General features: G+C 38.4%; 1 protein-coding gene across 9 annotated transcripts; it reads left to right on the top strand.

Annotated features, from left to right (window-relative positions):
- Window positions 1-112: 112 nt before the first annotated feature.
- LOC116047352 (myocyte-specific enhancer factor 2D homolog) lies at window positions 113-27,658 on the top strand. 9 transcript variants are annotated; one of them, XM_031296113.2, is made up of 14 exons: window positions 113-320; window positions 8,058-8,456; window positions 9,957-9,979; window positions 11,835-12,038; window positions 12,526-12,663; window positions 13,553-13,769; window positions 15,983-16,039; window positions 16,714-16,895; window positions 18,386-18,415; window positions 21,143-21,272; window positions 21,472-21,700; window positions 24,165-24,233; window positions 25,515-25,565; window positions 26,071-27,658. In XM_031296113.2, exons 4-14 carry the CDS (start codon window positions 11,865-11,867, stop codon window positions 26,540-26,542), a joined length of 1,749 nt encoding a protein of 582 aa, XP_031151973.2. In that variant the 5' UTR covers window positions 113-320; window positions 8,058-8,456; window positions 9,957-9,979; window positions 11,835-11,864; the 3' UTR covers window positions 26,543-27,658. The 9 variants fall into 9 exon arrangements, with proteins under 9 accessions (XP_031151973.2, XP_031151970.2, XP_031151975.2 ...); XM_031296110.2 differs by lacking the exon at window positions 9,957-9,979; XM_031296115.2 differs by lacking the exons at window positions 9,957-9,979; window positions 24,165-24,233; window positions 25,515-25,565.

Raw genomic sequence — 27,658 nt, 5'->3', positions numbered from 1 at the left:
TGTCCTCTCGCAAAGACCAGCCCACTTTTGTGACACTGCGCTCTTATTGGACGAGAGGTTCGCACGTCAGCTTCTTATTGGATTTTCAACGGGTCAATCACGGGCTAATGTCAATGACGTCGATCGTATACTGGGTACGCTGTATGCCTGGGTGGACTGTATAGTTACTTCAACATTAAATGGAATAAAATGCCGCGGATTCATGTAAATAGAGACGTCGCTTCAGCATAATTAATTAATGATTCTTAATTAAGACATTAAGACGCCTGGAGCGCGTGGCGACTGGCTTATTTTCGGCTTTTTATCAGCAATATTTCAGGGTAAGTGGAGTGATACATTTCCTTCCTGCGTTTTTTCTCCTCGAACAGATCAAACCCTACTAGCTTTAAATATAGCAAAGTAATTAAGCTTCACTGTACTGATTTATATTACATAGAAGAATAGTTTTAATTTGAAAACAAATGTCCGTTATGTGATTTAAAGTAGTGCGTGCTATGACGTTAGCTCGCATAGCCGAGTTATATGGAGAGTGTAAGGAAGGCAATGGCTGTCGGTCTCGTAACTTGAAAATTGTGAAATGGCCTGTTTAGAGTAGCAAGTCCTTTGCTCTGTAAATTAACCCCGGTTGTGTTTTAAGGGTATTAGATTGTTAAAAATCAGGACACACGATTTGATAGCAGTCTTAGCTTCCAACCTGTCAAATTAGACCCTGTGTAAGGGTACCTGTCGGCCGTCAGTGGGCCTACTCAGTCTCCAGACTCCATCTGTCATAATGTTCGCAGCTGTTCCAGCTGCATTTTTCCAGCTTCCTTCTAAGAGCCTAAAGAAAAACAATATTTTCCTGCACTGGTTTAAGTTTGTGTGTAGTAAGTTGGTGAGATTTTGTACAAAAGACAAACTAATAATAATGCCAGATGCCAAGCGACGATGCTGTTGGCAGGCAAAGGGCATTTGCATGGCTTTATTCACTGTAAGTCTAACTGCATTCTTTAACATGTACTGTACCGTAAGAGCAACCCCTATTCAAATTAGGGCACTGATTATGGTTTAGCATGGGGCTGTATGCATTCATTGCACTGGAAATCAGCAGTTATGATTTTTGGGGCTATCCCAGGGTAGATACCAAAGCGGTTTGGCAAGAAGTAGGCCAGTTTGACAGAGTGAAACACCACTTGTCATCCCTGCAGATGGACTCGTATCAACATTTCAAGGTAGTACAGTCCCAGTGATTGAGATGGACATAGATGACACATTTCATCAATCAGTTCTCAACCAGCAGCATGTTTATTAATTATTAATTAATGTATAATGTGTGTTTTTGGATTTACTGCTGAATCCTTATTTTTTAGAAGTCCAAGCCAAATCCTTCATGTCCCAAAGATTCCCATTTCTCTTCTTGCCTCGCAGCAGGATCAACAACTTGGCTGCCCAAAAACTTTGCTACAGTATCATTACATCAACAGAAGTATTTTATTAAAATGCTTGAAATAAGTGTTGAAACTTGCAGTTCCTATGGGTTGGATTTGGAGCTGACAAAGCTACATATAGTGGTTGCCAAGATGAACAGAATTAAATCAACCGAGGGTTTCTCAAAGTCCACAGCAGCATAAGATTGCATTCAGTTCTTGAATTGTTAGCATATTGTTAGCATCATTTGTGTGTATGGGAATTTGAACTTTTGTCTCTTGGGTCAAAGACAGACAACGAATCAAACAATTAATGATATTTGTTGACTTTGCACAGATGTATATTCTAGCAATACCAGAACAAAATATTTTATTTTGCAGCTAATGTGAGAGAGGAGAGACCAGAATGGATGAGAATTTTTAAAATGATTGAAATGGACATTTAACTACTAGGCCTATATAAACACTTTAAGTGTACAGTATACAGTAGTGGCAACATCTTTCATTCCAAGTTCCAGTCCTGTATGTTGGTTGAAATACTAAAGTTGTAATTTATTTTCTCAACTTCTCAAAAATGTATCATGGTGATAGGATTTACATTTTTATTGTAACTCCTTTTTGATTGTGTCAAGTACAGGAGGTACAGTAAGACCTCAGGTTTTTCATGGGAAACAGGGGAAAATAATATATTGCAAAAGAGTTTAATGAGACATGAAAAATAAGTTATTTTTAAACTTGTCTGTGTAGGTATTATGATTTGAGTGGATGTTTTTATACAGTCAGTCAACTCGTAATTTGTCTGATTTTTATTTTTTGCTTATTATACAGCTTATTATCAAGTAGAGACTTATTTCACAGCTCCAACATAAAAAATGCCATTTACAGAACTACAAAATATGGTACGTTTCTACTGTTCTTGTCAGGTAATGGTTCAAGGAACAATCAATCGGTATGATATTCTGTGAAAAGCATTATTCATAGTAAATAGCGCTAAAATAAATAGCTAGTGGTCAATTAGTTGGTTGACAGAAATGTAGTTAAACTTTTTTGATAATCAGCCTAAGTCATTTTTTTAAAGCAAAAATGACCATCATTATTTGATTCCAGCTTCTAAAATGTGAGGATATGTGCTTTTTTTTTCAGATAAATGCTTGTAGGTAGGGATGTAACGATGCGTGTGATGGTATTTCACTGGAAAGGATTCCATCACCAAGACATACAACAGTCTGCAGCTAAAGACACAGAGGAGACTAGCTTGTGACTAGCTTTGAGACAATGTGGCCACTGCCGCTGTAAACAACCATGGATGTATTAAGAGAACAGAGATGGGACTGGTGTTGCATTTGAGTACAACTCTGTAAGCTTGTGTTGCGTTTAATGTTGTTGTAAAATACCCTTCTGCCATCTAGTGTTTCTTCTGTTTGTCGTTTAACAGCAAATGACTGGTAATAAAAGTTGTTGTTATAAGTTATTGTTATTACATTTTTTTTAAAAACCATTTAAATTTAACCATGTGGCCTTAGCAATAAACAAGCCTTTCTTGAATCTTTATTGTTTTTTTAATTTAAGATAAAATACTATGTGAGTGCAAATCAATTGCGCTGTCCATCTTTGGGGAGTGGAAATTGAGCCATTAAGGCCATCCTAAACCCCTGTCTGAGAGCTGTGGATGGGCAAACTCCACTGCAAGGCACGTTTCAGGCTCAGCCATGAATGTCAGGGCTTTGTCACATTTCATTGGCTAGTGCATAATCTGCTAAAGGTCATGGCCACTAATTACACTCCTCCAAAACAGACAGATGTCTACCCTAATCTTGATTGCGCTCTCCTTCATCAGAAGAATATTCAAGGGTTGCATAACTATCACTTGAATGATTCAAATAACGTGCGTGGCTCCCTTTTTTACCTGAGTGACCAAATGTATGAGGCAAACCGGGTCCTTTTTCCCACTATTATACACTTCTCTCTATAGTGTCTTTAAATTGACATGTCAACAGTCTTTTCTGCTCCTTTGGCTTCCCATATGTCACAGAGCTAGCTTGGTTTGGCTGCATGCAGGTCTCAGTTTTAGCCAAGCGGTGACCTCTTATCTTGGCCTCCAATCAGTCCTCTGGCCAGCTCCTAATTGAGCCATCAGCGCCTTAAGGGGGAAGAGGAGGGATGAACGTGTCAATTACAGTAATGAGGGGGCAGCCATGCAAAGGGCAGTCAGGGAGAGGGAGGCTAGACAGAAGCCTTGCAGTGTAGCCCCATTCTGGTCAATTCACGGCTAATCAAAGATAATATTGTAGCATGACAGTGGTAAAATTAGTGAAGTCAGTAGGGAAGAGCAGTTTTTAATAATGTTTCCCTTTCGCAGTGGGTTATTTCTACATGTCTTGTGGAAATTGTTGTGTTGAGTTGGTGCTTTACAGTTGATGTTAATGAATGATCTATGATGATGTCCAGCACCACTGTGAATACCAATATATTATGTATGAAAAGCTCCTTGCAGGTGCAGCACAAACCACATAATACATTATTCTTTCTTTGGAGTATTGTGTTAGTTTTTCAGGCTGTCCAAAGTAATTGCTAATCTGTATATAATGTTGTTTGATAATGGACATCATTAAGAGGGATTTAAACACTTAAAGTGCCCATATTATGAAAAAATCACTTTTTCTGGGATTTGGGGTGTTATGTTGTGTCTCTGGTGCTTCCACACACATACAAACTTTGAAAAAAATCCACTCATGCTGTTTAGAGTGAGATACAGTTTCTGAATGTGTCCTGCCTTCAGTCTCTGGGTGAGCTGTTCAAAATCGGCAGGCTAACGAGCAGGCTAACCGCAACCATTAGCTCGTAGCGTTAGCATGCTAACGCTATGGCTAACGCTAGCATGCTAATGCTAGCATGCTACCTCGTTCTCAATAGCAAAGCACTGCTACAACACACACAAGTTCACCATAATCTACAAAAGAACTACTTACATGTGCGCCCTCATTTTGAAGTCTCCCAGCTAATCCTGCCTTGTAACTGACCAAAGTTGTAGAAACAGCCTTTCTTTTACTGTCTATGGAGCTAGCTAGCTGACATGATCTACATCCGAGCTACTGGGCATGTGCAGTGCAATCAAAGATAGTACAGAAGAAGAAAAGAGGTCTCACTCTGTAGCTAAAACAGAGACCAGGTGAAAAGAGGAGCTGCAGCAGTGAGAGAGAGCGGTGCAGTACAACACAAATATGGTGTTTTTTGAAAATTAAACCATGTAAACCTATTCTGGTACAACCTTAAAATACAATTATGAACCTGAAAATGAGCATAATATGGCTGCTTTAAGGTATTTTATTATTGCTGCCATCACAGAAAAGATTTGTTGTATAAACATATTGTAGCATTTGGAACCTCAAATATAAATGTACTTCTTTTTGACATGATTGTTATTCAAAAAAATTGGCCAAGTAGGTCCTTCTACAGCAGTGATTCCCAACTAAATGTGCTTGTATTTAGAGGGTAGCTAATTTACGCTAATAGAAGCTGCAGCGGCACAGGGATCCGACCTGCTGTCCTTTGCTGCGTGTCATCCCGCATCTCTCTCCCCCTTTCATATCTATCCACTTTCAATAAAGGGAAAAGCCCCAAAAAAATAATCAAAAAGAAATTTACATAATCATTCAAGTCAATTATCAAGCAAATGCCAAAGATTACCTTCTCAAATGTAAGGATTTGGAGCTTTTTTCACTGTAAAAAGTTAAGAATGTGGCAGTGGCTCAGTCTGTAGGGAATTGGGTTGGGAACTAGAGGGTCGCTGGTTGAAGTCCCTATACGGACCAAAGTACGGAGTGTGAACTGGTAGCTGGAGAGGTGCCAGTTACCTCCTTGAGCAAGGCACCAAACCTTAACACCAAATGTAAAAAAGAAGAAGAAAATGCTTAAAAACTGGTGATGCACTTATTTGCCGATACCAAGTAACTATCTGTATACTTTACTACGTAAATCGAAGTCATAGGAATAATTTGTATGGGTAACATGATGCTAAGGATGGTTCTGGTGCCAGAATGAATAGTAATAGGGAAAACGCTGAATTTAATGCTGACATAGAAAAATAAACTGTATTACCTCACGGCCGACACCTGATCCACTTAATAAGGTCAGTATTGGTACCGATACCAATTGAATCGGTGTAACCCTTGTGAAATCTAGTTGGCAAGCAGACAGTAAAGTGAAAATGGATTGCTTAAAGTAAGTATGATTGATACAATGGGCTAAAGTTTCATATGCTACTGTTGACGTAATACATGGCACTGATAAATGACACTGAGATTTAAATCTAATATGATGGATTTTATTACAACTTCTGATTAATTCTCAAGCTGAATTCTCTGAAGTGTTGAAATGTGGTTTGCGGTGGTTTACTGGCGTTTTCAAATTTTCCATCTGGCCTAACAACAATCCCACAGGAGAGCATGGACATGGAGGGTCAAGACTGGAGTGAAAACACAATTGCCACAGGGCCAAGTCTCTGTGTAGGAAGAAGAATGGGTTTTAGGGAAGCTCATGTTTTTAGAAAATGTGAACTTCTTGTTTTGTTTCCAGTTTTCACTACAGCAGTGAGACTGGGAAAATGTAGCTTCGGGATCCATTTGCAGTCACTGTCAAATTTTCACCTCCAGAGGTGTGGTTGCCTTGTCACACCAGTTCATATTCCTCTTGATTAAGAATATTACACACACACACACCAAAAAAAAAGTAAAAGTAGTGGTATAAGAAATCCTCATATTTGAGAAGCTGAAACCATGGTCATGTTTGGCATTTGTGCTTGAAAAATGACTGAAATGATTATCAATTATCAAAATAGCTGCAAATTAATTTTCTGTCAATCTTCTAATTAATTGCCAATTAATTGACCATTCCTTTCAGCTCCAGGGAGCACTTGATTTATGCACCAGAGCAGCCACCCTAAATGCAAATCTTTAGCATCACACCTGACCAGGTTTAATTAACTGTTGAAGCTAGAATTGTGATTATATGATTAACTGTGCAGCGCTACTGTAAACTTAAATCATGATCCATATCATGAAGATTAAGTGACTAATTTGTAATTCTAGATAGAGCTGTAACAATTCCAAATTTTGCAGTACAATTAATTGTCTCAGAAATAATTTCGATTAACAATATAATTGTCTCTTTCGGTCAAATTTAAAAATATTTATTTATTATTTTTTTAAACATATTAAAGGTTTGAATGAATTACAGCATACATCTTTTTGGTTATATCACTGTTATGTGACCCAGGTATTATAGTAACAGAAATACACTGCCTATGAAGTAAACAACGCCTCTTTATTATCATAAAACATTTTTTCTAACTGTATCCCCCCTTGTCATTTTTGTTGCTATGAACGTATATAGGGTCAAGTGCCAACAACTAACAATTGAAATAATAATAAAAATATATAGTCCGACCAATATTCACTTATATAATTACAATTTTGCATATCTAAACAAAATCAACAATTACCAGTCATACGCCTTAAGACCTAGCTAATGTTAGCAATTAATTGCTGTTTAAGAAACTGCGATTATGTAAAAAAAAAATTGACAATTAGACAATTATGTAATAATAAATATCTAATTCTAGATACAATCAAATGTGTAGACGGCAGTGTATAATGATGTTGATGTCATGTTGACACGACTAAGCATAAGAAAACTGTTGTCATTGCTGTAGTATATTCTAAATATTTGTTATCTATCCACCATTAAAAAAATTCTCCTGACAATCACTATGAAGGGTGAATGACAATGTCTTGAAGCTTGAGATCAAATCAGAAATCAGTTACATTAAGAGTTCTGTAAAGGCTGGAATTAACCAAATCCTTATGCCAGTGTATTTTACCTGTTATTTTGGTACAAAGTGTTGGCTAGATAGATACCTTAAAGGTCCACTGGCATGAAAATTTCACTTTATGAGGTTTTTTAACATTAATGTAAGTTCCCCAGTGGCTAGAAATGATGATAGGTGTAAACCAAGCCCTGGGTATCCTGCTCTGCCTTTTGAGGAAATGAAAGCTCAGATGGGCCAATCTGGAACCTTCCCTTTATGACATCATCAGGGGGAAGGTTACCTCCCCTTTGTCTGTTTTGCCCACCCAGAGAATTTGGCCCGCCCATGAGAAAGAGAGAGACATCATGGCTTGCAAACGAGCGAAACATGGCAGTTGGTCAAAGCCACACCCCCACCCTACACCTTGCCCCCCCTCTCTCCTCCTCAATAGCATTTAGACACAGAAATGGCACATCCTAAGCAAAGCTCATTGTGGGACTGGCTCTAGTGGCTGTAATTCTGCACCAAGGCTGAATTTCGGGAAAGAGACTTCAGATACAGTATTAGGGGACCACTGAGGCCTATATAAAAGCATCCAAAAAGCAGCATGTCATAGGACCTTTAATGTGTGTCTGTGACCCCCTGCTGTAATAATCAGAAAGCATTGTGGTTTCTGTTGTTCTCAAGTAAATTTAGATAGATTATGTGGTCATTTTATTTCTCACATGACATAATGATTTATTCATTTATAAATGCATGATCCTCATCAACTAATATCAATTTATTTATTTTGCATGTCTTGTTTTGATATTTGTATATTTGAGTAACCTTTCTGTCTCTTGCAGGAGAGGAGCGCCGCCCTCCTCACCACAGCAGCTGCAGGGAAGTTTGTCATTTTCGTCCTTGTTGTACAAACAATGAACTGAGGACCTCAACGCCTCAACATCACACATCTCTGCAGCACCCGCTATTCACTCTCGCCTCCCCGTCAGTAAAAGGAGTCGACAGCGTTGCCTCACCACACCTGGGCAGAGAAATGTGTGTGTGCGTGTATCCTCGGATGCATGACTGTGTCTAAATGTTTTTGGGCTAAAGTAAGAGGTAGTAGACTGCACTTCCTCTCTCACCCTCTGAGAGTCTCTTCTCCACTTGACTGACTACGAAATTTGTCTCCACAATTGCAAAGCATCATGGGTAGGAAAAAGATTCAGATCCAACGGATCACCGATGAAAGGAACAAGCAGGTAAATCTCAACTTAGTTTGAAACATCTGTGTCTTTTTTGTGGCTTATTATGGATGAGGGCTGCAACCAACAAGTGTTTTGGATCATTAGGCCTACTCCTAATAAAGTTAACACCTTTTGTATAGGGCATTTATTTTTAGTGCTTTGAATCCAATCCATCCTTTTTTGGTACCTTCTAAAATATGTCTGTAGCACAGAGTATAGAAAACTTAAAAGTACCACAAATTGGTATTAAATGTCTCATCAGATTTATAATCTTGTCTATTTATTCTTTAGCTTATGATTTAAATTTTAAAATGTTAGACTGTATTCTGTTTAGATGCAGCAATAATCTCTTTTGCATTTTTGTTTTGTAAAATACTAGTTAATGTGTTCTTAATATGGCCAAACTTAATTTTATTGATTGAATCAGAGTAGGGTGCCATAGGACTCTTTATTTAGAAATTGAGTGATCAGTTAAAAATCCAGCTGTCTTAGATATTTAAAAAAAATTTTTATACTGTTGTACATTACAGTCCATCAAGACATTTCCGTCATTTTATTTTGAGCGCTTTTAAAACTAAAATGTAGTATTTTCCAGGCAGTAATGTGTATAAATGTATTTTGAATACATATAATAGTGCGCCCAGAGATTAAAAGAAACTGAGCATCAACATTTTAAAATCATGAGTAATGTGTGCAGTTTACTGATGTAAACTGAGTGATTGTGAGGTTTTAGTTATCTTTCACTACCAATCAAAGGCACCAGGCAGATTTTTATATTTTGGGGGAACTCGGTTATCTGGAGATCATTCACAGCTGATTGTTGATTTGGCTTTATGCTTGTCCCATTCAACTGTACACATTTGCTGCAGTGAAAGGTCTATAATACTCTGCAACAGGCTGTCCTTTTTTCAGTACCATTTATTTTGTTTCCTTTCTCCTCCAAAGTTTTCACTGCATGAGACTGCCACCCCGCTTCACAGTAGGGGAGGTGTTGCGTGAGTGATGAGATGAGTTTCGGTTCTGCCAAACAAAGTGCTTTGTATCACTGCTAAAAAGTTCAATTTTGGTTTTATCACACAACAGAATATTTTGCATAATGCTCTCAGTCCTCCACATGTTTTTTCTTTCTTTCAATATCCAAGCACATTGCCATGTGTCATGTCTTTTTCTTTATTTTTGCTTGTCTGCCATGAAGCCCAGATCTGTGAAATGCTGCATTGTTTGTTTTTCTTTTAGATCCACAATCACAGCAGCTCCTTCAGAATGGCTCTTGGTTTCCTAGCCAATGTCTTTTTTTGTTTTTTTAATTGGGTCGGATGAGTAGTCTTACACAAATGTTAATTCTGTATTTTTAGGGGGTTTTGTGTCTTTCAGTAAATACTGATATGTTCATCAGTTAAATTGTTGCAACGTAAGATATTAAGAATAATTTGTACGCAGCATAATTAAGTTAAAAGTGTCACTGAAAAATGATTACATTTCAAATATGGCAATCTGTGTAAACATAATGTTAAGGTACATGGCAAAGAATTACAAAGGTAAGTCAGTTTGAATTCAGGTTATAACCGTCCACCTCACTACTGAATAGTTGGTTAATGGAAAACCAGTCCAGTTTTCTGGGCTTTTGACCTCTACTGTGGCACTGAAAATAAACCCATTCATCATTAACAAATGTTTTATTGTGCCACAATGTAAATCTCTAGTTGGACCAAATAGTGTTCTGTATGTATAGTAGGTCAGAATACAGAATACAGAAGTATGGTCCACATCTATTGGTGCTGGCAAAAGAAGAGGGAATTCAAAAAAAGACGACATGTCTGAGAGAAGTCAATCACATTCCCAGTGATATTAATTTGTTTATGATTAACCGTTTTTATTTTGATTTATAACAAAATACAGAACATACAACTCCCCCACTCATCATCACCACTTAAGCGTTGGGTGTACTCGAGCGCGTGCACTACGAGCATGCACGGATACGTTTATGCTCAACGCATTGTTTGTTGCAGTATTCTCCAAAACACCAGAAGGCGTACAGACAAACTTATCTGTAAATAAGCAAGAATTAGTAGAGAAGAAGAGACCGGAAGTAAAGGAAAGCAGGCTGCCTGGCAACATGAAGCTGTTATTTAGCTTTGACAAAACGGAACACAGCGGCGACCATAAACCTAGCTTTACTTATACAAAAATGAAGATGAAATAATAACCATAATATTCAATACTATAAAATAACAAAATAAACAGCTGCAAACAAAATAAACATATATGACAAAACAATAGGCAAGGCAGCTTTATTTGTATAGCACATTTCAGCAACAAGGCAATTCAAAGTGCTTAACACAAAACATTAAAGAGTAGTTAAAACAGTTAAGAATACAAAAACAGCTATATACAAGAGTAAAAGTTAAAGTGCAGTGTAAAATAGGGAACAATTACTTAAAGAAAGTCAGCATCAACCAGAAAAGACTTCTTTAAGTACATATGCCTCTCCACAGTACATGGCTTCTTAGGAGCCCTCTAGAAAGCATAAATACTTTACCCATTTTCTAGTGTAGACATTCAATCTTGCAAACTGTTTGTATGACATTTTTTCAAATGCTGCTAAAGGCACCCCTTCATTCCTCCATCCTCTTAGAAGAATCTGTCTGGCTATCATTAAACTAGTTTAGACCCATAAGTTTCTTATGTGCTTATCTATCCCACTTAGGATTGAACAATCTCCTTAGGCTGAATGGAACCTGGGTCCCTGCAATGAGACATAGGTTATTATGTATTGTAATTTGTGATATCAAAATTGTAATATATTAGTCCAATTATTTTTGTTTTAAGTAGTTTTACACAACATTAGAGAGTCGAGGCTAAAAATAAAATCAACAAATGTCAAAATTCAGAGCATTTACTTTCAATGCATAAAACTGGTTGTACTAGTATTAAATTAAATGATAAAAAAAACAGTGACAGGTTAAGCTACTGTATTTCATCATGGTCCACAAAAACAAGGATGCTTCATTTATTATTAATGCAGAAACCTGACTCTACTGTGTTTGAGTGATTGTTCTGACAGAAAAATACTATTTGTTGAATTTGTTACCCGGTGTGTCTGCCAGTAATGTGACTATATATTTTCTCACGTCATCAACTTCTTCTCCTGAACTGGGAATTTCAATTTGACTTTCAATTTTAGACTTTGTGAGGATCACAGAAGACCTATTTATAATAATATTTGACAGACTTGAAAGAGGGGAAAATAGAGAAACTCTGATCAGTTATACACAGAAAAGGTCAAGTTGTATACCTGAATTCGTTAGTAGTTTTTAATGAAGGGTATGTAGTCACATGCCTTTTTTGTTTTTTTTTCTCTGCCTCGTTTCCCTCTTCACAACTTTCTCTCAGGTGACATTCACAAAGCGAAAGTTTGGCTTGATGAAGAAAGCCTACGAGCTGAGTGTATTGTGTGACTGCGAGATCGCTCTGATCATCTTCAACCACGCGAACAAGCTATTCCAGTATGCCAGTACTGACATGGACAAGGTCTTGCTCAAATACACAGAGTACAACGAGCCTCACGAGAGCCGAACCAATGCAGACATTATTGAGGTAAATTCATCACAACAGCAGCGTTTTTGTACAAGCTAATATTTACAGTTCAGTTGCTAAAGTTTTAGGTCATCTAAAACATTTAGTTTATGTGTTGCAACATTTATTATTACAGGGAGACTTTACCTTTTAAACTATTATTTATGGGTGTCAGTTAAAAATCTGGGAACTTATTTGGTTGATTAATAAAACTCCTTAGTGCCACTTTGTAGCCTTTATATAGAAACAAACACTAGAGGCAGCATGTGCTTGGTAGCACATACAGGTGTTTTCCACGTAATCTGGTAAAATTGTGACCACCTTTTGTACAAGAGATATCAGGACGCAAATAAGTAGTTACATTAACATTTAGATAAGTATCGGATCTGAGTTGGTGTTGTAAATATAGGATTGGGTTTGGTGCGATTAAAAACTTTACCAGTTTATTAAGCAACTAAACTGACTGATTTTACACTACTCTCACTTTTTTTTTAATGTATTTTCATAGACTTTGAGAAAGAAAGGCTTCAACGGTTGTGACAGTCCAGAGCCGGATGGTGAAGACTCTATCGACCAAAGTCCCCTTAATGATGACAAATACCGTAAGACCACAGAGGACCTAGATGTTCTCTTCAAACGCTACGGAGTAAGTAATATAGTATACTGTAATTACTGTTTGTTCTGCTTCTCTCTTGACTGTAGACTACAAACATTTGTCTGTTATCATTCAGTGTTTGGCTTGAGTACCTACAGGAAACAGCTACTGGGGTGAAGTTCGGCTAACTAGTTGTTTCACACTTTTTTCACTGGGTATTTTGCAGAAGACCAGAAACTTTGGATCATCATATGAGACAACAGATATGTAAACAGTTTTCTTTTGGCCAATGTCATATTTTGCCATAGTTTTTAAAGCAAGTTAAGGAGACTATATTATGTTATAAAGTAATTCCATCTTGGCTAATACGCTTGACACACCAGAGTGTTTTGTTTCAACCTCAACTTTCCCATTTAGGCTGCACAGTTTGTTAGTTCTTCCTGGCACTATGTGTCCAGCTTTTGTTTAAAGACCTGAAAAGTCCACTCGTTACTTTTACTATATGCTGATGATACTCACCTGTATTTCTCACTGCCCCAGTGGCATTACATTATTGCTGCACTTTATCTTAAGGACCAGCTTCAACTTAATGTAGGATGTAGAATGAAGATCCTTAATATTTACTTTTATCTAAACACAAATTATATCATGAATTTGGAGAAATAAAGTAATTGGGATGTGGTGATCAAACACGTATAGGCTTAACTGTCCATTTTGCTGAGCTAGGACAGTAAAATAAATTCTGAAGTTTGTGTTGCTAACCTGTAGTTAGAGCCACTAGATACATTGTCTTGGATATTAGCTTTTTAAGGCACTATTAGCTTACCAAAGATACTGTATATATGTGTGCAAATGTGCTGTCTAAAAAACGTGAATGGAGCAGTGAGAAGTTGTCTTACGATGAAGACTAAATGTGAAATTCTTGCATCCCATTTTGCAGCAGTCGACAGCTCCGCCCCAGACGTTCTCCATGCCAGTCACAGTCCAGGCGTCTAATCAAAGCACACTGCAGTTCAGTAACCCTGGCAACGCACTGGTAACTACCTCCTATGTAACATCATCATCGCTCACGGATACCCACCTCCTGTCGCCACAGCAACCGGCTCTTCAGAGAAATACGCTGTCTCCTGGATTGCCACAGCGACCAGCCAGTGCAGGTGAGCGAGTGATACTCTACCTAGTGTGGCAAGACTGAAGTCGTCCATAGACTTAAAATACCAGCAGAAACAGACTGTAAACCTTTCAACCAGCCTCTTCCTTTTGCTAAAAGATATTTCTGACATGAAGAAAAACAAGGAATACTTCTAAAGTAGTAATTTTGGCTACAGCCTCAAATTAAGTTATTTTTCTAGTTCTACACTATCTACTCCCCTTCATTTTTACCTCCTCAAGGATTATATTGTAATGTTGTAGCTCTTGTTTTTAGTTGTTATTATTTCACAGACCTGCAGTGGATATTGTATGTAGTTCCTTATCATTACATGTCAAGAGCTGATTAGTTCCTCAGGGAGTGGTGCACATTCCTCTGCACTGGACTATTCTGCAGTGGTGACATTTACTTCACTTCTCCTCCAACTTAGAATTCTTTTTTGACCTTTAAAGGTCCCATGGCATGAAAATTTCACTTTATGAGGTTTTTTAACATTAATATGAGTTCCCCTAGCCTGCCTATGGTCCCCCAGTGGCTAGAAATGGCGATAGGTGTAAACCGAGCCCTGGGTATCCTGCTCTGCCTTTGAGAAAATGAAAGCTCAGATGGGCCAATCTGGAATCTGCCCCTTATGACATCATAAGGAGGAGGTTACCTCCCCTTTCTCTGCTTTGTCCGCCCAGAGAATTTGGCCCGCCCATGAGAAAGAGAGAGACATCATGGCTTGCAAACAAGCAAAGTGGCAGTTGGTCAAGGCCACACCCTCCAGCTTGCCCCCCCTCTCTCCTCCTCAATAGCATTTAGACACAGAAATGGCACATCCTAATTAAATCATTGTGTGACTGGCTCTAGTGGCTGTAATTCTGCACCAAGGCTGAATTTCGGGAAAGAGACTTCAGATACAGTATTAGGGGACCACTAAGGCCGGTTACACACTGGATGCGTTGCGCGAACGTGGCGTTTCTGTTGCGTCTCAGAAGCGTGGCCGCTGCGTAGATTTTTCTGTGTCCTACACACCAGAAGCGTGTGTGATGCGGCGCTGCTCCTGCTGCTAGGTACAGGGAGGGCTGATCTCGGGACATAGCGCCGACAGATTCAAAGTCTGAAAAATGGGTAAGTGGGCTGTCTGTTTATAACAACTTTGTGTAGCTGGACCGTCACTCAGAACACACACTACGTTGTTATTGTAGCCTATTCTACCCTTTATATATAGGCTTGTTCGACGTATGGGGAGGGAGTTGTTAAACTTAAAATAAATATATAGCCTACTGATTTGATTAAAGTAAGACAACGTCAGCAGTATTGATTGCAAAATACGTTACAGAATATTTCGTTCTGTATGACAGGTGCTATATATATATATTTGAAAATCTTTTCTCTGAAATTTTTTATTACATTTATATCTACATTGATGTCAAAACCTAGAGACTTTCAAACATCAAGATGTCATTTATTAATATGCATTCGTGTCTAAATGACATATAAACATATTTTCCTATTCTATTTTGCATGGAAACGCTTCCAACACGCTCGCGTCTCGCGTGAAAAATAGGCGTCGGTTCTATCTCTAGCAGGCACGCGTCTCAGGCGCGGCTCGAGACACGCGTCTAAGCTCTAACCTGTTAACATGGGAGCCGAAATAAAAACGGACACGCCACGCGGCTGACACGCTTGCGCGACGCATCCAGTGTGTAACCGGCCTAAGGCCTATATAAAAGCATCCAAAAAGCAGCACGTCATAGGACCTTTTAAATTATTAGTTCCTAGCTGTATCAACCAAATATTAAGCATTGAAGAACTATAGTTAATAAGTGTGGCTTGTAATTACATATTACCTTTACACTTGTCATTTCTAGTATGTCATATCTGGATAAAATCCAAATGAGATTTAAGACACTTTCATTTACACTTATTCACATATATGAGTCTCCGTTGGCCAGATCACAATTCTGGTCTCAGTTCTGGTCTCAGTTCGGTTTTCCCAGCTACATGCAAAACAGGGTCAGCCCTGAAAACTAATTGTTGACCTTGGAATAATAATTTTTATTATATTGTATATTAGTTTTTTCAGAGTTGCAGCATGTGGTCTGACAGTACAAGTTTCAACACATTGTTGCTTCGTAATTTTTTACATTTTTTGTCAGAATGAATAGAAGTTTGTACAATGTGAAAGCTTCTAGTGTTGTTTTGCTTTTTACTCTTTTCATCCGTTTTCAATAGGAGCTCTTCTTGGAGGCGAGCTGAATAATTCAAATGGAGGATGCCCAAGTCCAGTCCGTGAGTACTCTACTACTATATATGTTCAGATTCTGAGTTTGGTTTATTGTTAACTTTTTGAACGCCAAGAGTTCCTCTGGTATCGGTTCTGTATTAGAGTATTTTCCCCAAATCCTCTCCTCTCTGCACCATCTGTGACTGTGCTTTGAATGGATCAGGGGATGCCACCTACATGGGATTCCCAACAGCTTTAAAGAACACTATTTAACAATATGGCACGTTACTGTCCATTTATTTTGAATGTCTGCACAGGAGAATGTTTTTGTATGCTTAATTTTCATTTGATATTTAATATAAAAAAATGAAACCCCTTTGTTTTAGGTCTTTTGGCTCCCAAATCATATTTATTATTTGACGAAATGTTGACATTTGAAAGAATCTTGACATCATGTCCAATAATTACCAACACAAAAAAGATTCTGAAATCATCTTTTTAGCTGTTTTTAGTTTGGGTTTTTACTCCGGATAAGGTGACGATAGCTTTTACAAACAGCTTTATTCTGTCACAGTTGACATGTCTTTAAATTAGTGTCTCAGAATAGAATAACTTTATTATTATTATTTTAACACAATTTTGAGTGCACTTACTGTAGTTTCCGTACCCCACTGTCTGCATTCACCTGTTTTGATGTTTCTATTGATTTCTATCCATTCGCACCTCTTTCTCCCCGCAGCTAATGGATACACCAGTGCCAGGGCCTCCCCAGGCCTACTCACCGTTTCCAACGGCAACAGTCTAGGGAAAGTAGTTCCGGCCAAGTCTCCACCCCCACCTCCAAGCCCCCAGATGGTCAACAGCCGCAAGCCAGACCTCCGAGTCATCACCTCACAGGGCGGAAAAAGCCTCATGCAGATGGTGAGCTTAACCAAGCTGAACTTGTGCTGTCTGGGTACTTTCAGTTAAAATTTTGAACCTTATACAGTGAAAAAACGGCACTTTATGCCTTTTGTCACATTTCTATGCCTTAGTCACATAATTATAAAAAGTAAGGATCTTACAGTAATTAGAAAACCAGACAGCTGATACCTGAAACCAGGTCCAATTAGGTATCAGGGACATAAGAGGATAGAAATTATTTTCATTTGATCTCAGAAAAGCATGCCTTCACTGGTCCAATGAAATGGAAAACTAACCAAAAACATTGAGAATTTACATATTTATACTATGACAATGTTTATATAGAAGATAAACAGTCTGTTAGAGGCTGTTTGCCATTATGTTTGTGTTTTTAGTAAAGAGAGATTTATGCTCTCCACTCTATGTTCAACATCTCATTATTTATTCTGGCAAAGTTAGTAAAGTCTCGGATGAATCAGCCCACCCCACTGACATACTCATAACCTTTTTAACTAAACATGTACCCACGTTAGCTTAAAGCTATAACGTATCGCTAAAACAAACGTGGTCCATTTAATAGCTGTTCTGGAGCTTTTGATTTTGTCACACAATCTTCCTAAGCAGTTTGCAGACTACAAATTTCCATTTATTTTTTTTGCACACTTTAAACCTGAAATATTTCTATATTCACAATGAATCACAGGACTTCTTGTTTGTTAAACGGGTCAGACAGACCCACCGAGAATTATCTCCTGCAGTTCCTCTCAGCTCAATGGTTTGGTTTTACAGCTCACAACTTTACTGTTTTGATTCAGTCTAACCACTCTTGACATTATTTCAGCAAAAAGGATCTGATAAACCACTGTACTCTACCTGCCAAGCACCAAACGACAGACAGACACAATTAGTGACTACCAGGTGAACAAAGTGGAGCATTTAGCAGCTGAAAAGCAAGATATTCCCCTCAGGAGTTGGGGCAGACCAAAACAGAGCTAAAAGGAATACTGGGATTACAATCATCAAGTGACCGCAGAGACACAACTTCAAATAAATGCTAATGTTGCTCCGTCTCTGCTAGCTGTATCAATAGGCATATGTTTGATAACCTGTTCAAAAAATCAACTTTATAAGGTGAAAATATGTCAGTGTTGTGTGGCCAAAAAAAATCAGTTATTGCAGTTTTAAGGACTGTAAAAAACAGAAAACTGTTGTTCCACTGTTGTGGAAGATCTTGTGATATATACAAAAGCTGAAGAACAGCTACTAAATGGACCTTGTGGTTAGATTATTTTTTCAACTTTTTCATGTGTGCTGTCCCCTGGTGATTGGAGGCAGAGTGTTGGCACCTTCTGTGAATTCAGGTCCCACACATTCAGTGTAACGATTAGCATACATTGATTTATTTCATAGGTAACCTAAAAGTAGCCTGCCACTATTTTTGTAATTGCTCTATTTACTATTATTTACAAATATAGAGTTGTAACTATCTCTGTTACCACCCTTTGCAGACAGAGGATGAGCTGGAATTGGTAAACGAGGTGATTTTCCCCATGTCATTCATTTTGTCTAGACATTATTAGCATGGTTAAATACTGTACAAGACTTTCTCATTGGTTTGGTCTTGCTCCACTGACATTTCTTGGGATACTCTTCAGCTTGTGGTTCCCACCTGACTGCATGTGGTTCAGGGCTCATGGTTGTGTTGTTAGGATCATGATCTTCGCAGTGATAATCAGACCCCCACAGTAATCAGTGCTTTAGCAGAATTGTCTTTGAGTAATCCTGTCAGTGTTGAACCAGGCCCATTTACGTCATCATATGATACCACTTACAGTAGAGCATGGGTGTCTCTTCACTTGGCATTGTGGTGCGAAGTGCCACAGAGCATGTTCCCCCTTCACTGACACTCATTTTCACCTTCCACCAAAATATTCAATAAGAGATGTTTACAAACTAACTGGCATTACATTAAAGGCATCTCACTGAAATGTTTTTCCTCAGTCACATCTTTATATGTAGCATCTGCAGCCAACACTTAACTTAAAGTGTTTAATGCTTCAGGATTGTGTGCATCCCAATCTTTGGTTGCATTTATTTTGAAATCAAATGTTACACATGTTAAAAACTGTAAGTAGATTAACATAAATTATTTTGATAATTGATCAAAGGTTTCACTTATTTTCAAGCAAATGTTTTTCTATATATTCTATACTATTACATCTATATTAATAAAACATAAATAATAATAATATACTAAATACTTGGGTTTTTGACTATTGGTCAATATGTCACCTTCGCCTCTGGGAAATTATAGAGGGCATTTTTCATTATTTTCTGACATTATATGGACAACATAATTACATACGATAAACACACATTACTTATGATGAAATGAATATAAACATTTAAAAAAATAGATTATTATACAAAATGTACGTACAACTTACTGATTGAGAACACTTGTTATCCTGTAAAACCTCATTTCAATTTAAGCTGAATTTACTCGGAGAGATGGATGATGGCTGCTGCTTTCTGCTGCTGGTGCGGATTGTCAGTCGCACCCCTTTTACAATTCCACTCAAAGTTGACAGGCAAGAATCTCATTTTCCAGAGGATAGTGATTCATTTTCATCACTTTCACCCTGCAACCCCTCCTCACTTCTTCAGAAAGGCAGTTAATTGAATCGGGCCCCTCTCTCTGGTCTATCTCCTCTCTCTGTAAATTCAGCCAGTGTTTTCTCCCAGGATAATCTGCATTCACAAGGTCTCACAATTTAGAAGAGTAATTTCAGATCAGAATTATTGCATCTTTGGCTTTTTGTATGCAGGACCTTTTTTCCCTTACAAAGGCCCTCGGTTGATTTTATCAGTGTTATAATTCAGCTGAACCAGACTCCAGAGTGTTGTGCTGCTTCAGAGATTTGTGTCTTTCTGTGCAGGTACATGATAATAAAACCTCATGGTAGCAGTTTCACAGATTTAGCAGCATGTCTGTTGCACCTGTGTTTGAGAAACACTAGATATTTTGTCATCCAAGTGACTGACATAATGTACAATCACTGAGCAAGCAGCAGCTGTGTTCCCTGTTCTCTAAAAATGAATGATTGATTAAAACATAAAAAGCATGGAAAGCAAGCAAAATACTGTAAGACCTGTAGTGACATCCACTGGAGAAACATGAGATGAGCTGTATATTGAGTTAAAAGTCAAACAGGATCTGGGTCACAATGGTTGAAGATAACTTCCAGTGCCTGATTTAATCTGCATGGACAACTCAACAGTTAGAATTTATAAAACACAACTTGTACTGTTTGTACAGTATAGTAGATGGTATTAGAGCTGAAATTGTTAGTCAATGAATCGATTTGTCATTCTTCAAAAAATTAATCTGAAAAAACAATTATAATAAATTAAATATTCACTGCTTTTAGCTTTTTAAATGTGAATTTTGTTGGTTTTCTTGTTCTGTGATACTAAACTGAATACCTGAAAGTTGTGGACTGCTGGTTGGACAAAACAAGGAATTTGATTAAGTCGTCTTTTACTATTTTCCAACGTTTTATAGATCAAGCGATTAATTGATTAATCGAGAAAATACTGGGCAGATTAATTGATAAAGAAAATAATTGTTTGTTGCAGCCCTAAATAGTATTATATAGTTGTATATATGATGAGAAATGTACACATTTCTTGTGAAATGATTCTAAACGGTACAGAATAATTAAAAATGATTTGTTTAAATATAGATACATAAGTAGTGAATAACGCATCAAGTTAATTGTGCTTTAATGACTTAATTTAAAGTCTTGTTAAAAAATAAACCCATGGGGCGCCCTGGTTGCCTAAGTGTTGACTATAAACTGCAATATCCCTGGTTAATGTCTGTCACCCTCCTGTATTTCCTGTCATCTCTCACTGTTGCTACCTTATAAAAGCATGATTTGCTCAAAACAAATCCTTAAAAAAACCGACCTGATACATAATTATATATATGGTTGGATAAATTGCCTTTAATGTAATACGTCTGTTTATGGCACACACAAAACAATGAAACTGTTTTTGATGCATGATATCAAGAACCTCCTGATAGTAAATCCACTTGACTTTGAGATTTACTTCACTCGGTACATCATGATGAATCCAGCCATACGCACATTTCCATTTCCAGCATGTCAGAATTTACATCGAAATAAGTCTTTTAGTATGAAGCCACCTGTGAAAATTGTTTGCGCTTTGAATAACATGTTGGTGTCCTCTTCTGGCAGAACGCCCAGCGGCTGGCAGCAGGAACCCAGGTGGCACAAAGCCTGACCACACCGGTGGTCTCTGTGGCCACGCCGAGCCTCCTGGCACAGGGGCTGCCCTTCTCCGCCATGCCCACTGCGTACAACACAGGTGAACTGAACACATAAGAGTGAGAATATCCTTTTAGTTAAGGGAGAAAGCAACAGGTGGCTGTAAGAAAGTCCTAGATATATTTTTTAGAGTCAAAATACATTTAAAAACCAACAGAATTAAAAATGTATCCCAGTAAATTAAATTTATAAAATGTGAGCTTTACGTTTTGACTTTTGTATCCTTTGTCCTCTCTCAGAGTACCAGCTGACCAGTGCAGACATCACTGCTTTACACGCTCTGGCATCACCTGGCGGCTTGTTGCCAACCAGTGTGTCCACATGGCAACAGCAGCAGGCTGTTTCCCAGCAGCAGCAACAACAGGCACAGCAGCAGCAGCAGCAACAACAACAACAACAACAACAACAACAGCAGCAGCAGCACCAACAACAACAACAACTTAGTCTTGCATCGCTTAGCAACTTGGTGTAAGTCTTTTCCTAATTTTCTCGTCTGCGCTGTCATTCTTTTAAATCTGGTTTCCTAATAGCTTCTCCGTCACTCACATCCAGTGTCAGGGATGATGATGATGATGATGATGGCGGCGGCGGTGGCTGACATATTTGTGGTGTAAACGCTCTGTGTACTGACAACCTTCTTAACACTGAAATACTTTACTGCTGACCTTCCCAGTCAGTTTGCATGATATCCATACCATGATGTTTATATGCAAGCAATTCACATTCCTTTTTAGTGAATTGATCTCTCACCCGCATCTCACCATCTCAGCCTCTTCATAACATCAATCTGAATACCTGGTATTCAGTGTTTCTGGAGTTGATGCACTTCAGCAGTATGAAACAATTTCACCGTCTCAAAGATCCTTTATTAATAACATGAGTAACATTTGTAACTGCAGAATTGATTGCTTATTAGAATCTCAACATCTTTTATTATTGGCAGTGGTGGTTAGAAACACGTTACATTTACTTTGTTACATGTACTCAGTTACATGTACTTGAGTAATGTTTTAAATAAGTTGTACTTCTAAGTTGTTTTGCAGAATACATTTTACAGTAGTACATTTGCGATAAAATATATTTACTTCTACTCCATTACATTGGGCTACACACTTCTCACTACTTTTACTGATACATTTAGTTATAAATAATTTTTATATTCAGCACAACAGCGATTATCCGACAGTGAGCGATAAGAAAGCCTACTAGCCAATCATAGCACCACAGACAGAAGGGAGGTGTGGCCTGACCCCTTCCACAACCCCCTTTTAATTGACTACAGTTCAGTGGTAGAAGATGAAACGCCTTCGTCTCTTTCAGAAGAGGCACATGCACATCCCTGTCCCAACATCCAGACCCTGTTTGCCTTTCTACAGTCATACTGTATTATGCGCTGCCTACTTTGGACATCTCAATCTATAAGAATTCCACATTTAATCTGAAAAAACGTGTGACCTGTTTAAACGTAGTACATTGATGTAATAAATTGCATCTAATAAAGTCACTCACTACATGAGTAGTTTTTTACGAGATACTTTTTTACTCTTAGTCAAGTAGTTTGAGTAATTTGACTTTTTTGTTTACACTACCCACCATTGAATATTTGCTTACCCATAATGGTTTTGAACCTGGCAACCCAAAAATGGTACACATTAATGGCTTTTATTTGATCTATAAAACAACAGTAAATTATGTATTAACCATTAATTTAAGCCATTACTTACTGCCCTATTTACATTAAACTGGTAACATTAAACTAGAACTGGCCGATATAATCTTAAATCAATATTTAAATGTACACATAAATCAGCCCATTTTAACTATTGTTCATTTAAAGCTCCTTGACTAATTAAACTCTGATTTAGTTTCCAGTATATTTACATTTACTAAACAATTAAAAGACAAATAGTTTGAATTAAGGAACTTTTCTTTTTTTTTTTTTATCTCTGTGCATTACAAAAATGAAAGGAAATCATTTATGTAAACACACTTCCACTAAACCTCTGCACTGCTGCATTAGGTTGCGGGTTAATTATTGGTTTAGGTTAAGTGTTCTTATGTTATTGTATAAGTGTGCCCTGTACTGGCAGTCACGTCCCCTCATTTTATGTAGATGTAAAAAAGATTATTAGTTTAATTTTAAATAAAGAATGTAAAGTTCAAGAGCTACTGGATTTCCTGTATTGTAGTTACATACTTTGTAAGATCAGGTAATTAAGGGTCCCGGTTATAAATGGGGGGGCCTTGCTGGCAAGCTTCTATCAAAGTTGATTCAACAAATAACCTTTTAAATTACAGTATGTGTAACATTATATTAAGTAACCTTCAAAGTAATGAGTTTGGAGACAAAACATTAAACAGAGTTACAGTGTGTTGATATGTATGGATCCGCATGTTTGGGAGAAACGCGTACACACTTGTTACTGTCCCAGTCAGGAGCCTTTCTGTAAACACATCTTTGTTCAGTCCTTCAAAGACCTTCGTGATGACATTTAGTCTCAAATTAAGGATTAAAAATAAACTTTTCTTTAAAGAAGTAAAAGATTATGCCAGTGGTGTACGATAATTTAGCTTGAATTTAATGTAATTTGCTCTGTGGATACAGTATGTGGGTTTTTCCTAGAAATGAGACGCAAAAAAAAATCACAAGTATCAAGTATGTGATTTGAGGAAATTCTTATTAAAGTTGAGATTTTTGGGAACACCCTTGGCAGATGTTTTTCACTTTTTTTCTTCTTTTATATAAGATTGTATGTCAAGATTTAACGAAGAAGACTGAGAAGCCTCTGTATTAGATCAGAGGACTTGTTAAAAATTATAGCAGTTGCAGTGTGACGAGAGCTGCATGAGCTGAAAGCTGCAGGGTTCGAGTTGTGTCTTTGGTAGCATGAACACCAGATTCTTGAAGTGTGTTCTCTCCTCTTGTCCACAGCATGTGGGGCCTGGACAAACAGAGCAGTGAGCTGTCTAGCCAGGTGTCCAGTCTGGCTGCCAATCTGAGGTGAACAGCCACTACTAGTGTGTGCGTGTGTGAAATGTCATGACCTTGTCTGTAGCAGGGTTTGTAGTCCACTTTGCATTTGAAGGGCTTCTTTCTAAAACAAAACACATACAGTAAATGTGCAGCCATATACATACAGGAGAATTTACATTTACATTTCAAGAAATATTTCATTTTTATTAAATTTAAGTTGTAATATAGCTTGTGATGCAAGTAATCCCATGAAGTTCTAAGGTAGTTTACCTTAAAATATATGTGATACAAACTGTGCTATTAGCTAAGCATATTAACTCGTAATTAAATTAATATTTTAGGGTCTGAGCACCTTGTAAAGTAACTTTGCTGTATAGAAACTGTACATCCATCAATCACTACAACATGATGCATTTTAAAGCAGCACAAATAAAAAAATGTTGATGCAGATCTTTATAAATTTCTTTTCTGCATCCAAAACATTTAATTATAAAAAATGTAACACTGCAGCAAAGTTAATAATATATTATAAGCTTTAAGATTTTTTTTCTACTGGTGTGCACAATTAGCGCTGTTAACCTCAGCTTCAAGGAAATCAAACTATTTTCCTCTTATTGTTCCTGTCCTATTTTATGCTACAGCCCTGGAACACCCACACATACGGTGGCCTCTAAGGACCAAACACATGCAAAGGTGAAAGCCCAACACTCAAAATCATAAAATGCTACAACTGCAAAAAAGTCCAATCCAAATTTACAAACAATGCAAATATCAACCTATCAAAGCTTCAATATTTTTGTTGTAATTTCCCTCCTCTGTGTTTCTTCTCTTGCTGCACATTTCTGTTGTTTTAGTATTTGCAGCCTTTGAGGCACAGTTAACTTTATAAAAAATAATCCTTAATTTACCATGAAAAGTACCTTACTGAAGAAAAGAAAACTGTTAAAAAAAGTTAATGTTTTTGCATTCACTCTTGTATGCATTTTTGTCCTTAAGGGCCACCGTACAAAATCTGTCCAACATTCACAACATGTCACTTTCCTAATTAACACATTTATTCTTGTGTAAATGCTCCATTTACTGTGTTTGTAGATCAGAAAACAAGATTATCATATCTGGATTTTTATGTGTGCTGGAACAAAAAATTCAGCAGGTTAGGGTCTTTGTGTTTCTGATGCTAAGATATTAACATTATTGCTGTTGAAGAAACTTTGCTCGCAATAATGTTTCACACTTTCCTCCACACATGCCTTCTAATCCACCTCTTTCCCTTGGTTTGGGCTCCAACTTTTTGTTTTCTCCCCACAGTGTTGGCTCTCCGTCCAACCTGCTCTTGGGTAGAGATGAGTGGTTGGGCCGGTACTGTATCACACTTCCTTTTTCCTGTGTGTCTGTGTGCTTTTGGCTGGCTCCCCCTAAGCATGTCTGGTGCTGCCTGCAGTCAAACAGGAAATAAGACAAAGTTCCGGCTCCCACCATGTTCTCTAACCCAATATAATTTTCTGTTTATCATCTGTAGTTTCTTCATATCATAGCTGACTCACTGCGAACCACCCTGTCACACGAATCATTTCATGCTTCCTGGGCTGTTGTGTTGATCTTTTGGGAGCAGTGGGGGGGTACTTCTGCTTTGAAGGCTCAGAATTGATTGGATTATTGAATAATCAAGTGTGGCTTTTCCCTGTTGGTGCCGTGCCTTGTAATTTGGGTTTTTGTCTTTACGTGACTTTCCAGTTTCTCAGATGCCTTTTTATTAAGTAGCTAATCATTTGTATGTTTTTTTTTTCTTCTCGCCTTTCCTTTTTGTTCTGTCCCTTATCTTCCGTGGTCTTCCTCTCTCTCTCCTCCGTGACCCTGTTCTCAGGTCTGTGACCCATATACCTCAAAGTGCCATGCTAACCGTCAACACAAACACCAGCGTGAGCATCAAGTCGGAACCCATCTCGCCCGGCCGGGATCGCAGCACCCCTTGCCCTCCTCCATCTTCCACCACGCCGTCCTCGACCTCAGGGGGAGCCATCCTGACCGCACCGCCACAGTACCCCGGCTCCCTGCTGTGCCTGGAGCCCCCGACTGGCCGCTCGCCTGCAGACAGCGTCAGCAGCAACGCCAGCTCCTTTGAAGGCAGCGATCGTGATGACACTGGTGCAGCTGGTGGAGGAGGTGCAGGTGGAGTGGGCAGCGGTGGTGGCAGCGCAGCTGGTGCTACAGGAAGCGCCAGTGCCGGCAGCCGCCCTGACTTCAGCCCCTCGGCCGAGCATCTCAGGGCGTCGAACGAACCAGAGCAGGAGGGAGGAAACATCAAGCGCATGAGATTGGATGCCTGGGTCACATAGAAGCGCCTGCCACACCTCTTTGCACCCACAGTGAAGTTTTGTTGACACTTAAACACCCACAACACACACCCGCACTCATCCTTAAACCTCCACTGCCATGTGACACTATCATCACACATCTGCCTCTGTCCAAAATTATATAACTCAGCAGCTTCACCCAGACTTCTGAGGCTTTGCCAAAAAAAACACACAAAAATATAAAAATCCTTTGGGGATCATGCTCTGAGTGAGGAGAGGATGGTCAGATGGATATTTTGTCCTGTTTAGATCCTTGATTAGAGGGACAGTAGATTTGTTAAACCTTCTTGCTTGAATGGACTCACATATAGTCATTTTCCGTAGAAATTAGGCGTTGAACCTTTTTTGCAATCTCACAAAACCATAAAAAAACATTTCTCTGTCACATGGTTTCACCTTCATGTATTTACATCGAGCTCTGCTACATTGTTCAGAATGGGATTGGTGACTTGTCGACATTATGGGACTTATATGACTCACCACTTCCTGCTCTTTGAAATCCAACGTCACTTGGATTGTGTGCTGTCCATTCTTCCATTAGTCATTTCCGAACTGCTTTTGGATAAAACTTAATCTGGACAAGTTTGAGGACTGAGCATCTATCTGGCACTGAGCAAACAGCCTCAAACTAGGTCTTCTAGGTAAAGACACTTCACCGTGAGTGGTTCTTTCCGCTGCCACATTTCCCAACCTCGTACACCCAGGCAGGCCCGAACCCTCGGGTGGAGCCGAGCACCTTGCCAGAGTGCCAATATCAACTTCTCTTCAACAACAAAAAAATGCCAAATGCCTCTTGCACATGGTGCAGGGACTATGACGAATTATCATGGTCACGGAAACGAGAACTAGAAACTGTTGATGCTTTGAATTTGCCGTCACTCTCTCCTCATGGGGTGCTCCTCCCGTCCTCTCTCCTCATCTGGAACTTGGACGGAAATTGTTGCAACAGAAATCCAGCCAGCCACTCGGCTTACTACCAGGAGTAGATGCCATCCAGTTAAATGCATAGTATGAGATTCTTGAGTCTCTCTGGTGGCTTTTTTGGGTCCGAAAAGTATTTGGTTCTTTATCTGTTGGTATTTAAAAAAAAAAAAAAAA

Source organism: Sander lucioperca, chromosome 16 (assembly GCF_008315115.2).
Source record: "Sander lucioperca isolate FBNREF2018 chromosome 16, SLUC_FBN_1.2, whole genome shotgun sequence".
Lineage (NCBI taxonomy): Eukaryota > Metazoa > Chordata > Actinopteri > Perciformes > Percidae > Sander > Sander lucioperca.
This window is presented reverse-complemented; position numbering and strand designations above follow the sequence as displayed.

Excerpts from the sequence above, each read along its gene's own strand:
- LOC116047352 (XM_035992883.1), top strand. The coding sequence starts at position 11,778 with ATGCCTTTTTTGTTTTTTTTTCTCTGCCTCGTTTCCCTCTTCACAACT. Across the intron at positions 16,040-16,713 it reads AGGATGCCCAAGTCCAGTCC|CTAATGGATACACCAGTGCC; the intron begins GTGAGTACTCTA and ends TTCTCCCCGCAG. Across the intron at positions 21,273-21,471 it reads GCCCACTGCGTACAACACAG|AGTACCAGCTGACCAGTGCA; the intron begins GTGAACTGAACA and ends GTCCTCTCTCAG.